The 14,106-nt window shown below is 41.7% G+C and overlaps 2 protein-coding genes across 11 annotated transcripts in view; both read right to left on the bottom strand.

Moving 5' to 3' along the window:
* Positions 1-5,931, bottom strand: part of Bnb (bangles and beads) — a 204,465-nt gene extending 198,534 nt beyond the window's left edge. Inside the window, exon 1 of the mRNA XM_071792156.1 lies at positions 5,927-5,931. The gene's annotated coding sequence lies outside the window, so the exon portion shown is untranslated. The remainder of the gene's footprint in view (positions 1-5,926) is intronic.
* LOC139821224 (phosphatase and actin regulator 2) overlaps positions 1-14,106 on the bottom strand; it is a 211,398-nt gene that overhangs the window by 159,523 nt on the left and 37,769 nt on the right. For 4 of the 10 annotated variants that reach the window (XM_071792140.1, XM_071792143.1, XM_071792142.1 and 1 more), the window contains exons 1-2: positions 12,037-12,335; positions 9,321-10,450 (exon numbers count right to left, since the gene is read on the bottom strand). The exons of 2 other annotated variants lie outside the window; for them this stretch is intronic. In XM_071792140.1, coding sequence (XP_071648241.1) covers positions 9,321-9,642 — 322 coding nt within the window. In that variant the 5' untranslated portion in view covers positions 9,643-10,450; positions 12,037-12,335. Of the gene's footprint in view, positions 1-9,320; positions 10,451-11,612; positions 11,891-12,036; positions 12,336-14,106 lie in introns of those variants that run through there. 4 more of the 10 variants (XM_071792144.1, XM_071792148.1, XM_071792146.1 and 1 more) reach the window with 3 other exon arrangements.

Below are 14,106 nucleotides of genomic sequence, written 5' to 3'. Positions count from 1 at the left end.
TTCTGCCGCGCAGATTCATGTTTACTTGAATCAGATAAGGTAAACAACACAATAACGCGTTTGCTACTTGTGTTCCGTTGCCTGCGGAAGAATTGTCCTGTGCCTGCCAGCACATTTTATATCTTTCATTTCGTTCGCACGCAGTCCCTTGGTAATAGTTACATGATTTATTCTCCGTTAATCACGACGGTTTCTTCGAGCGGCAAATGACGTGAATGCTGATTCCTTTCCGTGCGAAAAACTACACTCTGTCGACATCGTATCAGCAATATGACTAACGACAACGTATATCTACTATCATTACGACAAAGTAATTCCAAGACCGGTCCGTAGCAATTTACCGAGTAGAAACTGCAGACGATACAATTTAATCTTAAATCTAAATCATTTTGCGGCGATCTTCTCAACTTATGCAAATGCGAAAACACTTTATGTAACTCATGCTGCATTTGGTTGACGTATTGTCATATTACAACAGAATTAACTTTTATAATAATTATATAAAGATAATTCGTGCGATTAGATTACTCAATAATAAATAAAATATATACGATGTTTATCTTTTTATGATGAGATATAATATATAATATCCGATAATATCAAACATATATTGTTTTTAAACTAATTCTGTAGGTTTGTATTATAGACTTTAAAATTTATAAGCGAAATGTAACCACCTCAAAAATAATACCTATAGAACTCATATATTTCTTTTTTTATCTCTTACTCACTGCCATATTACTTACTAGATGGCGAGCTAGATGGGTTATCGAGAAATACATTTCTGACATTTCTGAGTTTGTGTCTGACGTAATCGATGAATCAACAATAGCCAATGAATCGTACCAAGAAAACACAATAACATTAATTGAATTCCACATTACAAATAAATTGATTTTCTAATTAACTAGATATGTCATCAATTTTCACATTCTTTTAACCGCCAAAAAGTAACAATATGCTTTCACAAAATTTTCGTATTTGTATAAGTTAAGGCAAATGTCATAGAAAAATTTTAATTTAGAAGATAAACCACGATATCATCCTTTATAATTGCATTGGATAAACCAAGTTAAGTTTAAATTTTCGTAAATTACGAAAATTATTTAATTTTACAGAAAATTATCGTGTTCTCTCTCTCTCTCTCTCTCTCTCTCTCTCTTAAATATTTCTTTTACTTTTATTAATAATTTCAGTATTAAATAATATAATATTCAATCTAGTTTCTTGCATGATTTGCTACGGATAGTATCACAAATGTGTTAAACTGTTATAAATACATATTCTTTAAACAGATAATTTGCTAGACACAAGATATGAATATTAATCTACCACTATTTGAAGAAAGAAACTTAATACCCGAATTTCTTGCGGCGCCTAAAAGACCCTTTCAAAAGTCGCGGGCGTGTTAAAATTAACCCTTTCGCTCCTGCAAATGGCTTAACGCTCACCTGACCCGCGTCGAGACGCCATCGTAAAAGCGACACACGCACGCACGCATGCATGCACGCCGTCGTTCTCCACAAAGACTTCACAAAGGGACGAGTAAGAACTCACCTTAACTCGGCTACAGAGAACCATAGAAAGGGTGCGATGGCGTCGAGTAAAGTTTGCTACATTGACCTCGCGCACCGCTCTACACACTTCGATTTCACTTCGTATTACGTATTCGCTTTGATCACCACGCTCACACGTCCCGAATTGTGACTATTGTTATTATGGGAAAACGTTTCGACTTTGCCGATCCGCCTCGCGTCGAAAGCGATCCTCTAACAGTCTAACAGTAAATGGCGGGATAAATCTAGTCGCTGCTAATATGCTGTTAGTCTACGACGAGATTGTACGACGTTTGAACGATTGGATATTTAATATGAAAGACACTATAAATACCATACTCCCAGGAAATTATTTTTCGTTAAAAGCGCTCCGTCTATGTCAAAGCTAGCAGCATGGTAGAAGATTGAAATTGACGATGTTTATAAAAGTATTTATAAAACATATGCACTCACACATTTCTGTATTTTTTTATAAATAAATGAAAGCTGTTAGAAAAGCATTCTATGACTAAAATTTTTTATCAAATTCTTAATTATGTCCGATTATGTCTATAACTTTTATATCTTCTCGATTCAACTTCTCTGTATCAACTTGTAACAACTTGACAATAAAGTATATAAAAATAAGCTACCTTTTAACTTTTTTTATATGCTTGTACATCTGCATAGAAATGAAAAAAATATATTATTGGGAGAATTTTATCTGTCGCGACAAGAATTGTCAAAGAAATAAGAAAAAGTAAGGTGCGGCTGGGGAAGAAAAAACACCTGTCTACGCTATAGAAATAGCTATGAATATATATCGATCCCTCCGATCCAGGTGATTCGATATAAAGAGTGGATGGAAAAATACGAGCATAGTGGTTATATTGCAAGCAGATGATCGATGCCGAATGTTGTCGAATATAGCCCCAAAGATAACCCTTTGCCATTAGCCAAATACCTTCGCAAAGTGATAATCACGCTTAATTTACAATAGAAAAAATGTCTACCACAAAATGCGTAGCTAATCAATAATCATGCTATGTCATATTATCATATATCATCATAAAATTATATGTGTTATATGTATATATGTATGTGTGTATAAATCTTGAAAATTAAAAGCGCAACGAGAGAAGTACAGAAAATACATTAAAGAATATGTAATATTCATAAAATTCTTTTTTGAGAATGCCTATAAATAAATCTATTTTTAAACTACGGTGAGGCGACAAATAAAAAAATTACGTAGCTCTTTTATCGGGTATAAAGCTAAAAATCTAATCACACGCTATACCGTCGTACAACGATTTATATCGCTATAATTCTCCAGGTTTGATGTCGTGAACCACCCGTGTCGTCGTAAATTTCGTAACGCGAACGCAATAGCTCATTTATCGCGCACAGCGTTAGCGCATCGCGAAAAGGTGAGATGACAGGCTTTCGTAATGTCATGCATACTCGCCGACGATGGCACGTGGGAACCGCGCGCCTCTCTAACGCGAGAGCAAAGAGGAGCTAATTACACGGCGAGTTAAGTGCCGAGAGAGAAAGAGAAAGAGAGATAAGAAGAGTGAGAGGAAGGTGGGTAGAGGGACGAAAGGAAAGCTTATGAAGAAAGGTGAAAGATGACAAATCGAAAGGCGAGTGTCGTCGTCAGGTCATGTCGTCTCGCGTCGTTTTCGCTTTTCTTCGCGTCTCGACGCGAAACAGATGAGCTCATCGGCACAGAGAAGCTAGCTGATGGAATATCTCCCATTGATACCCACTACGTTTCACAGGCGCAACGTGTTCGTCGTTCTACGTAGAAATTTACGTTCCCTCCGACCAACAGCAGCCTTGACATTCCGCGAGAGAGACGTGGCTCGCGGCGTGGTTTGAGAGGGTCTTCTTTCGATGAGCGGATCATACGACGGTGACTGCATGCTTGTTAAGTCGCGAGATGTAACAAGTTTGACCTCGAGTGAAATTAAGATATAGAGCAAGAGATGAGTCGCGGTCGAAAATTAGTAACTTCTATTAGACGCATACAGAGAAGCCGAAGTTTATCTCGTATAACTGATGCAACAAACTTCTTTAGTATTTTCTTTCCACGGATGAGTGACTAATTTGAAATTATTTCTCACGATTATCTTATCTTGTGATTTTCGTTCTAATTTTCGTTACATATGTTTACGGTATTTACGATGTTCTTTTTTCGATTAATAAAACATTTCTGTTAATAATCTAATATCTTGAATTTATAAAAAAGGTTTTTCGTTCTTAGTTTCTTATTTCAGTTTCACACAAATCAAACTAGGTGTCTACCAGGCACATGTGCCATGAAACATATCACACGACATACTTCGCAGTTACTTTTCTCAACATGTCCAATGCCAGACGACTTTCAATCTCGGACGCAAACTTTTCCCTTAGCTTACTTCGGACGCTTTTCTGGATAAGATGTTATTTGTGCCGTACAGTTATACGCCCGCGGCGACTTTCTTGGCATACGAGACTGAAACCGACGTTAAAATACAGACCCGAGCATAGTAATATACGATGACTCCAAAAATTATTTCAGCAATATTTATATCGTTTTTTTATAAAGTAGTATAAAACCATTAGTCTTGAGTAAAGTTTCTAAACTGACAATTGATTACTTTTATACATATAATATAACAATTAATTCAAAGTCGTATATCTCACAGGCAGATATACTAACTTAAATCCTATAATCTTTGTTTAATCGTCGATATTAACAAATAAAAAGAGGCCAGAAGCAACTTGAAGGAGATGAATTTTGCTTAAACAACGAGCTTGTCGGCATGGAAAAGCTTGTCTGCCTCTGTATACTGCCTCTGCAAAATTAGACGATGAATCTTCTATGAGTCACAATTTCTTCTTGCCAGTGCAGCAACTACACGAGCGCCGAGATGTTACGCAAAGAACCGCCTATCGCGTAACTTGGAGAAGAAGAAAAAATGTGCGCGGCTGAATAATTAATTAACGAAGAAACGTGCCCGTATCTAAGATTTAGCGTATCTAAGACCTCGAACTAACGGTAATATATACCGCATCTTTCTACGAGAAAGAAAACAATTTTATTTGCTTTTAAATGCTTCAATCTTGACTAGTATCAGAATTTTTATCTCGATGTCAGTATTATAAAAAAAAATAGTTTCTGACAGATTAGAAAAGGCCGTAGACAACTTGAAGAAGACGAATTTTACGTAAACAACGAACTCTTCGCATGGAGAAACTTGTGTACGGACAAAATTAAACGATGAATCTAAAAGTAAAATTGTAAAAAATACTTTCTCTGAGATTTTTACTTTCATGACGCTCACGATCCCATCAACTCTCTTCAATCTACCATTAATGAAGGTGTAAGTTATTAATGACACAGCACTTTGTTAAAAAAATCAATTAATTGGATAAAAGATATTTCTCTCCTTATTCGCGAGAGAGATAGTAAAAATTCAATAAAATGAATGCTAACGTTCCATGAATAGATAGGAGTGGCTGAGGAAAGAAGCTCTCATTTCTGTAGAATAATTAACTAAGCGTTTCATTTGTCGTATACGTTCATGGATTTATCGAGGAGATTCCTCTTGCGTTTTTCCCTTTGCTCGAAGAAAATTACCCATTGAAGATGTAAAATGACTTGTATTATACCGAGTTTACACTAGCTATTTAAATAAGACATAAGTCTTACATTTACCAAATATTACCAAGTGATCCCGTAGAGAATGTATAAGATTTACGTAAAGAATATTATTTGAATAAATAAACACCAATTGGAGAATGATAAATTCTATGCTAAGACATAAAGTGAAATATCTAATTATACAATAAGCGATAAAATCAAGTAGGTCACAGTGTAAAAGAAAAGTGAGAATTTAATACTTAAATACAAGCAGCTATTGTTTTATAACTTGTCACATAGAACATAGTGTATTTAATTTTTAAATCGCGTAACTTAATAAATTTAACTTTTTATTAATGTATTGATTACTCATATTATTAATCTGTAGTATTTAAAACATTATCATATACATCTAATTTAATACAGTTGCAGATCTAATAGAATTGAAAATATGCTTTAGTAAACAATTTTAATGTAAATTTCACGAGAAATGGCACCCGGTGCTGTGTGTTTGAACAAGGATTTAGGGTTTCCTCCGAGACCTCTAAGACGCATCGCAGACATCGGATTACCGAACTTGGGCCTCTTGTTATCGTTGGAGAACCCTTCGCCACCAAAGTTCCGCTGTTCTTATCCGAGCCGATCAGCCAGTCGTCGACCGGCCAAGAGCAGCTCTCTACTCAATGAATGATTTCCGCGCAACGTTGCCACATTACGTCTGCATTCTGCACCCATTACAGCATCGGCAATGCTATCTCGCGTCTTTTTCTCCCGTTCGCCCGAGTATGGACAATTATACGCGTTGCGTAATGCATCTGACGCATTTATTGTTTCATGGCGTGCTAATTAAATAGTTTCATGATACAGCGACTCGAAGACCGGTTTCACCAATGCCGACTAATTTCGTTTGCAATTTAACACGCCTTTCCTGCCTTTTTCTAGGTTCTGATATTAATTATAGTATGGAAAGAAAAATTTAGTCAATTGTTAAAGAGTAGAATTTAACAACTATCAATTGAGATGAACGTTTACGCTTTCTCTACGAGTAATATTTATATGGACGTTATTTCATAACACGTTCGGATAAAAGAACTAAAGACAAAAACCAACGTCTCGAAGTCGATTCTTTTCTGCGTAGTTACAGTCGTGTCGGTCGTATCTCGTATCGAATGTACGGGAATGATTGATCATCACACCGTGGTATGAGCACGTGATTCAGCTACAATGCAGTATAGGCGCGGTCGCCGTGATACTCGGTCGCGAGGCACGCAGCGATGCGCCTCGAGGAAATTCTCAGTAGAGAAGCAAAAAAGGTGAAAGGGCTTAGACGCGTGTCTGTCATACCGGAAAGACCGCGATTAAAATCTAGTCGAAGAAAAAAATGGCGAGATAATAATGAAATTTCTGTTGATTTCTATAAATTAAATTGTTCCTGTATTTGAATTAAAATATTAAATTGGTTGATGATCTTATTACTTTATTTTTATCATTGTACCTATATTATATTATATTAGTACCTTTTATGTATATTAAGTTGTAAGGAAAAACTTTAGCTTCAGTTCTCGAAATGCAGTTATATATACTACGTTTTATGACTGATTGATAAACATAACATCGCCAAGAGAATGATCGATACTGATACTTTAGAAGATCGCGATATTTTACCACGGTTATCGGTTAATTATCTCGCCTAATGGACGAAGTAAATATTGATCTCGAAACCGTACGATAATATTTGATCTGACAGTTCCGACCGAGAAAAAATCACACACGTTTCTTATCGACTGCAGTAATATCCGTACATAATAAGCTCATATTACGCATTGAGATATTAGGAGAGTCAAGGCAAAGATTTATCGCTGTTAGCTTCCTGCGTGATAAAAAATAAAAGTGCGAATTACATTGTGAAAACTTGGATTAGCAATAATAGGATAATGAAATCATTAGCGGAATCATTGTCTGGTATACGATATTCTCTATATGCGTACATAACTTTCTGTATATAGTAATATTTTATTTACTGCAATAAATTAAGTATGTCAAGTATTAATTTTGTATATAAAATTATATATTCCTTTCAATCTGTTCTATTCCCTCTCTGATTTCCCGTGTTGTTCCCAAAGAGTTACAGACGCTACCTCTACGAGATAATAAGGGCGGTGCATTCGCGTACACGAGGAAGAGAAGAGAAAGGAAAAGCAGACTACCGGCGCCATACTGTAACGCCTCCCTTTGTCCCTTTTTACCCACAACGACCGACGACCTCGCGAGATACCGCGAGATACACGAGAAAGGGAGATAGGGAGGAGAACGCGGAGTTATACAGGAAAATTCCCGGGTATATAGAATGTTTAAGGAGGAGCTATCTCATTGTTCAAGACCGATACTATCACTAGCAATATTGACCATTTCTACCTGAGACACCGTGTAGGTGGCCGATGCATCGCACGCACGCAGGCCACGCACGCTACGCACGCGAGGTTTGTTTACAAGGCGCGCCTCTCGTACTCGCTACCGGAGTTCCTTGACTCCAAATCCAAGTGAGACGGCAAAGTGGCTTTCCACCTTGCACACAACGCGCGCGTTTCTACCTCCGTCTTTCCTTTCGTCGTCCTTGCTGGACTGCCGCCCCCGCTTACTCTCCTCTCTTTCGCCTATATCTCCCGATATTACCTTCGTCGTGTCGATTATCTCAATTCATTGCTATCTCAACATATCGGCGTCGGCCAGAAGACGCCCCGGGACCACACGACTAACGACGGCGTCGACGCCCGACGATTCTCAGCCCCGTCGCGTCGCGTCGTAAATCACGCAACCGTCGACGGTGGAAACGAATCGCCGGCAATTATCGTCCGGGTAATCGAAACGCGGTGGCGGTCGACGTGCCTCGTCATCATCACCTGTTAACCCTCTCGGCGCCACAAACGCGACGATTCTTTACCTCTCTATCAGAATTTACATGTATAGGGTAAACTCGGGTAAGATGGCCATACGCAGGAAAGATGGCCAACTCATGTTCATTCGATGTTTCATGGTGAGCTAGATTGCTAGATTGAAAGAACATAGGTTGGCCATTTTTCTTCTATGGCCATCTTACCCGAGTTTACCCTAGGAGATTCTTTATTTATGCCATAGTACTCTCGTTAGTTTATTTGGACGCAAATGGTGCTTTGGGTCGAAGTATAATAAAGGCAGACTTACGTAAGAATCGATCGAGTGACGTGAAACGATTAAATCCGCTTTGAAGTTCATTGAAAAGCGCGAACGCTCTGTATGGTTTTTGTGAACCTCATGTTTATGCTTCCATCCATTGATAAAATTGATCAGATCTTATAAATGTGATATGTATATCGAGGAAAAATTAAGTCTTTCAAAAATGTTATCAAAAATTTTTTTTGATTTTTCGGAAAGAAAATTACGTTTATTAAATTGTGATGAAACAACAGAATATGAGCATAATTTTAAAATAACCCGTTATTAGAATGTAACTCATTTATAACGCAGTAATATTTAAATATATCGAAGTATGTGTTTGTTATAAAATATAAATCCGATATGGTGAAATGCTACCTGCATGCGATAATTATTTTCAATATCGTTGATAGAATAGAAACAAAACGTGGCATGCAGCAGACTCGACACCGTCATAGATAAATGAGAACGTTCACGCTGTACGGAGTGTACGGTAGAATGCCACGAAACCGGATCGACCGAGAAGAATACCTTGTTCGATTATCCGTGTTCAATCCATCTGACACATATACGAAACAACCAATGACAGAAACGCTCTCCGATATAATTACACTAATATCTCTTTACATCGCGCTATCGTTTGCAATAATACGTTTCAAACACGGAAATTCTCATTAAATCTTGTTGCTAATAATAGTTGCTGGAAATAATAATAATAATCCTAGTAATACTTCCCTGAGATCATTTCTTTTCGAAGCGTCATGTCATTGTGACAAAAATAAAATACCTATACTTATCTACAAAGTCGATTATCACGTCAATTGCCACGTGACTCATCCTTTTGCATTATTAATATACCCGCGCGCACAGCACGAATGCGATTTTTCGTTGCAAATACCGTTAAATCAATAATAATTAAATATCGATAAATCGATAATAATTAAATCGTTCACTAAACTCACCGATCACCGTGTTCGCCGCTACCTCCTTGGCGGCAGCCGCGGCTGCTGCTGGTCCATGCGCCAAAAAGTCACTCAAAGACAAAGACGACGCGATGATCTGTCGCTTCTCCTCGAAGTTAAGGTAATCCAGACTGTTGCTGCGCTGCGGCGCCGTCACGATCGTCACCGTTTTCGTCGTCGAGTGATGGTGATGATGATGGTGCTGCTGTTGATGATGCAGATTGCCATCCACAGCCAAACCGCCGCTCTTGTCATTGCCGCCGTTGTCGGTGGCGCCCGGGCTGGTGGGCACCAGGTAGACGCCACTTACGCGTATGGACATCGCGTTCGGGGCCCGATCCTTGCAGCGACCCCGTCTCTTCCGGCGCCACGGGCTGAGGATCGCTACGAAAGCCGGCAACGGAGCTACCGGGTGGTCCCTGTCAGCGTGGCGCGCATCCCGGTGTGCACCTGCTCGAGGGATCGGCGGCAGCGGCTCGCGTCGTCGTCGTTCACCACTTCTCGTTCGCGGCTCCACGGCTCGACGGTGAGATTCGCGCGGCTCCCACGTGCTCGAGCGCGATCCCGTGACAACGATAATGATCCCCGAGATACCTCGAGATTACGCGCGGTCGACTGTCGTCGTTGTCGACCAACTATCGGCGATTACTGATCCTTCCCGGGCGAGCGCGCATCTGATCGTCCGCGTCGCGCAAAGAGACGCCGATTGCTCCGAGAGATCTTTCAGCTCTTCACTTGTAAACTTGCGTATACTTGAGTGTACAACGTGATCTCTCGAGCGTCGTTTAAGCGCGTGATTATATCACATGTATACGAATGACGCTCTCGTTATCGCCCGCTCGATTACAGACGTCGAGCTAATTATCTTGCACGCTCCAGATAGAAATTTCTTCTTGGTGCGGGAAGCAACTTGGTTATTCTATCGAGATTATGGCACGGTGCACCTTGACGGGATCCATCAGGGTAGACGAACGTACGAAAAGTCGTTTAAATCGAGACCGGCTTCATGGAGAGACGCTGGCTATTTACAACGGAATTCCTCGCGATTGGCACATACCATGGAAAATATCTCGTACGGAGAACCGCGAGAGCGACGTTGATGACTGAAGGAGAGTCGCGTCTCCGCGTCCCTGCGCATCAACGAATGAGGAAAAATTAACAGCCACTGCCCGACCTTTATGAATAGCGCGCATTGTGTTCGTTCGCGGGCAACCGACGATTATACAACAAGCAACGAGTTTGATCTTTTTTCAAAAATATATCAATGAAAATGACGTTAAAACGTATTTAAATAAAGAGCCAAATTTTAACTTTGTTAAAATAAAATGAAATGACACAAATTTCATACTAATTTCCGCTAATATCCGAACGATTAAATTTATTATTAAATAATATTTATTAACCGGGGGCGGCGCGGCGTGTGTGAGAGCTCGATTTGTCACAATCAATTTATATATTACTCAGAAATGATTGAAGTAAATAAAAAAATTAATAAAGTAAATCAGGATCGACACGTTCCATAACTAATTCGCAAAAAAAATGTCCTTCCCTTTCATCCTTTTATCTCTAATATTCTTCAAATCGATCGAGTCCTTATCTCGCCCGAGAATTTTATGAGATGCGGATCAAGGCCGAAGAAAATTTTCCGCGCGACGGAAATGAAAAGAATTTTCCGAGGCCCGGCTCATCCGGCGGTAGATTGAATCGTGCTGTTTCGCACTTCGCGGAGGATATCGAAACGGCTGCTTTCCGCGCGATATGAAACGCCGCTCATCGACATTTAATTACTTCGGCACGATTTCCGGACAGATTTATGAACGATAAAATTATTGCCAAGGACCGACCGACTGAGCGTTTTAATATGAAAACGCGATGAAACGCGATAATAACTTTATTCGGCGCATGTGTAAAAATAGAAATCGATTCGTCTTTTTAGCCACGCCGCTATTGTTTAAAAAGTTAACGTAAAACGTGTTCCCGTCGTATTTATCTTTAACCAACGTGCATTAAGATAGAGCGCAAATTCACACACGTCATTTCGCGAACACAAGATCCTTTTCACGCGAGCACGTCACATTATTACATTTAATTAATTAACCACGCCCCGATGCCCTCAATTTAAAAGATTGCTCGGCGCGGAAAAATAAGTCACTTGGATCGAGAAGAAAGGAATTTATCCTCCGCGTTCTCCTACGACATTCAACAGATTATTAGCTCCGCTCTCTGTCAGTCCGCGGAGCGATTCTAACGAACGCGACCGGAAATTTCCACGGACAGGAACACTTCACTGACCCTCACTGACCCTCGTGCCACACAACCGTCACTCGGCACAATCGTGCATTTTTTAACGGAACAATTTCCCGGAGCTGAGCGAAACGCGAAACGCGAAACGCGAAACACACGACGGAGCTCGGAGCGTCGCGTAAAGAAGCGTCCATTCACTGCTCGCACGACCGACTGACTAACCTCCAAGGACAGGACAGGCATCGTCCGCGATACGAGGGCGTGCTGTAACCGTCGTAGGCGTAAACAATTTTCCTCGCCTCGTGCTCTCACACACGTACGCGCACATACACATGCACAACGAATATAATGAAGCGAGCGAGCGAGCGAACGAAAGAATGGACACGCCGACGAGAGGCGGGGGAGAGGGGGGGTAAGGGGGGACGCGGGTCGCGGAACTGCGCGCGAGATCGCGGTTACATGCAATACGTACGTATTCTGGCGGTTGTCGGTAGACGACGATAACGACGACTCAGGCAGTGGAGGGCTCGTTTTCTCGGCAGGATTCGGGAAGGGCCGTCGAGGCGCCGCGAAGGCCCGACGTTATATCACAGAGAGCAGGCGTCGGCTCTCTCCTCCGTTGCTTCCACGAGACACCTGTCCGCGCCAGGCAGCGAGGCGAGGCGAGGCGAGACGAGGAGCGCAGGTGAGAGGAGAGTGAGACGGCGATAGAGAGGACGCAACGATCGTAAACACACGGGGAGCGGCGCGTAGTACTCCAAACTCCGTAGCACACGCGAACGTGGAACGTCGCCGTCACGCGGATGGGAAGGAAACGGTCGCGAGAGACGGAGAGAGCGGAGAGATGGCGACCGAGAGAGGGCACGGGAGATCCCGGCGATCTTCCTCGTCGGCGCCGACGACGCTGGAGTACACAACGCACTGTTCACGCACACTGACACACGGATACGGGCCGCACGGGCGACACGAACTCAACGGACGCCGCCGCCGCCGCCGCTGCCTCTTCCTCCCGTTCGCGCGAGAGTGAAAGAGAAGGAGAGCGAGAGAGAGCGAGGGATATCGTTCGCGGCGGCGGAGAATCGCGACGAGACGGCCGTCGCGTCGGGCGGGACGGATTCGCGAACGGAATTAATTGCGAACGTCGCGCGGACAGGCAACGTGCGAGACAGGCGGCCGGAAACAACTGGGAACGACAGTCACGGCGACGACAACCACACCACGAAACACACACCGAGCGAGGCTCGCGAGTACTGAGGGCGGCCATGCGACCGAAGCGCCTTCTCGTGTACGAAACGACTGGCAGCGCGACGAGCACGAGACGGCACTAGCCGGACTCCGGTCCGGAGTAACCGCCAGCCGGCTGACGCGCCGAGCGGAGCCGAGCGAAGCCGAGCCGCGCCGAGCCGAGCGAAGCCGAACCGCGCCGAGCCGAGCCGAGCCGAGCCGAGCGGAGTTACGGAGAAGGTCTACGGTGCGTTCGTTGTAACTCTCGCTCAATTAACGTGTTGCGCCGACTTGTCGTGCATTATACCTCGTCGTATCACACCCGGGGACGCTAACGATCATGACTATGTGAAAAATTCGGACCAGGGCGGTCCTCGTCGTAATTTAAGCTGTACGAAACGCGAGCGTGGAAATTCTAGCTGTGCGTGCGCGCGGGTATTTGCGAATGACACTTTTCTAAATTGTATAACGTGACGAAAAAATAAATATATATCTAATAATAAAAAATAAATATGAATAGGAATTATTTTAAGTATTTTGTATTAGCCCTGATCTCGTCTAATTTCCCGTAATCCTCCCATAATTCTCTTAACGTGACTCTTCTTTTGTTCTATCGTGGATCCTATTCTAGTCCTGGATTTTCTACCTGAGTATCACGATAGTTTCGCTTGGATACCTGAGACTGTAAATGTACGATCATCTCTTAGGTGGAATGCGCAGCCCTGGGGACTAGCTACTAGCTAGCTACTGATGCGTTAATACATAACTCAATGGCAGATTTTCCATTAGATACAACAGGGAGCATTAGACACGCCATAGATCCGCAAATTACGCTAAAAGCCTCGCACGTCGGACATCTGACACTTCAGATTTCCAATAAACATATCTATAATATATATGTATATATCCCTTCAAATTTTTATTTTGCTTTATAGTCCCAACGTTATTTAAATTTTATATCGATTTAGAAGTTACAAGTGATTTTTCATTTTTACGTAAATCGATATATGATTACAGCTTTGATCTAGTTCATCATATGATTAGTAATGTGATTACGGCTGTGATCTAATTTTTAAATTTCTTATCTTGCCTATCTGAACTCGATTATTACGACGACTGAATCATGTTTGCAATTATAAGCTATGATAAATGGCAAGCGAACGTTTATCAGGTGACTGTCAGTTTCACATGTTTTCTTTAATGCATCAAGTCACATACAAGCCCGGAGATCGCACATGTGAAAGTGACAATCGTGGGTGTGGCGAATACGAGACCAGTAGTGGAATGGAGAAACGTAAAAGGATGACGTAAATATTAT

This window comes from Temnothorax longispinosus, chromosome 10 (assembly GCF_030848805.1).
Source record: "Temnothorax longispinosus isolate EJ_2023e chromosome 10, Tlon_JGU_v1, whole genome shotgun sequence".
In the NCBI taxonomy this organism is placed as follows: Eukaryota; Metazoa; Arthropoda; class Insecta; order Hymenoptera; family Formicidae; genus Temnothorax; species Temnothorax longispinosus.
Note: the sequence above shows the minus strand (reverse complement) of the source record. Positions and strands in the feature narration are given on the sequence as shown.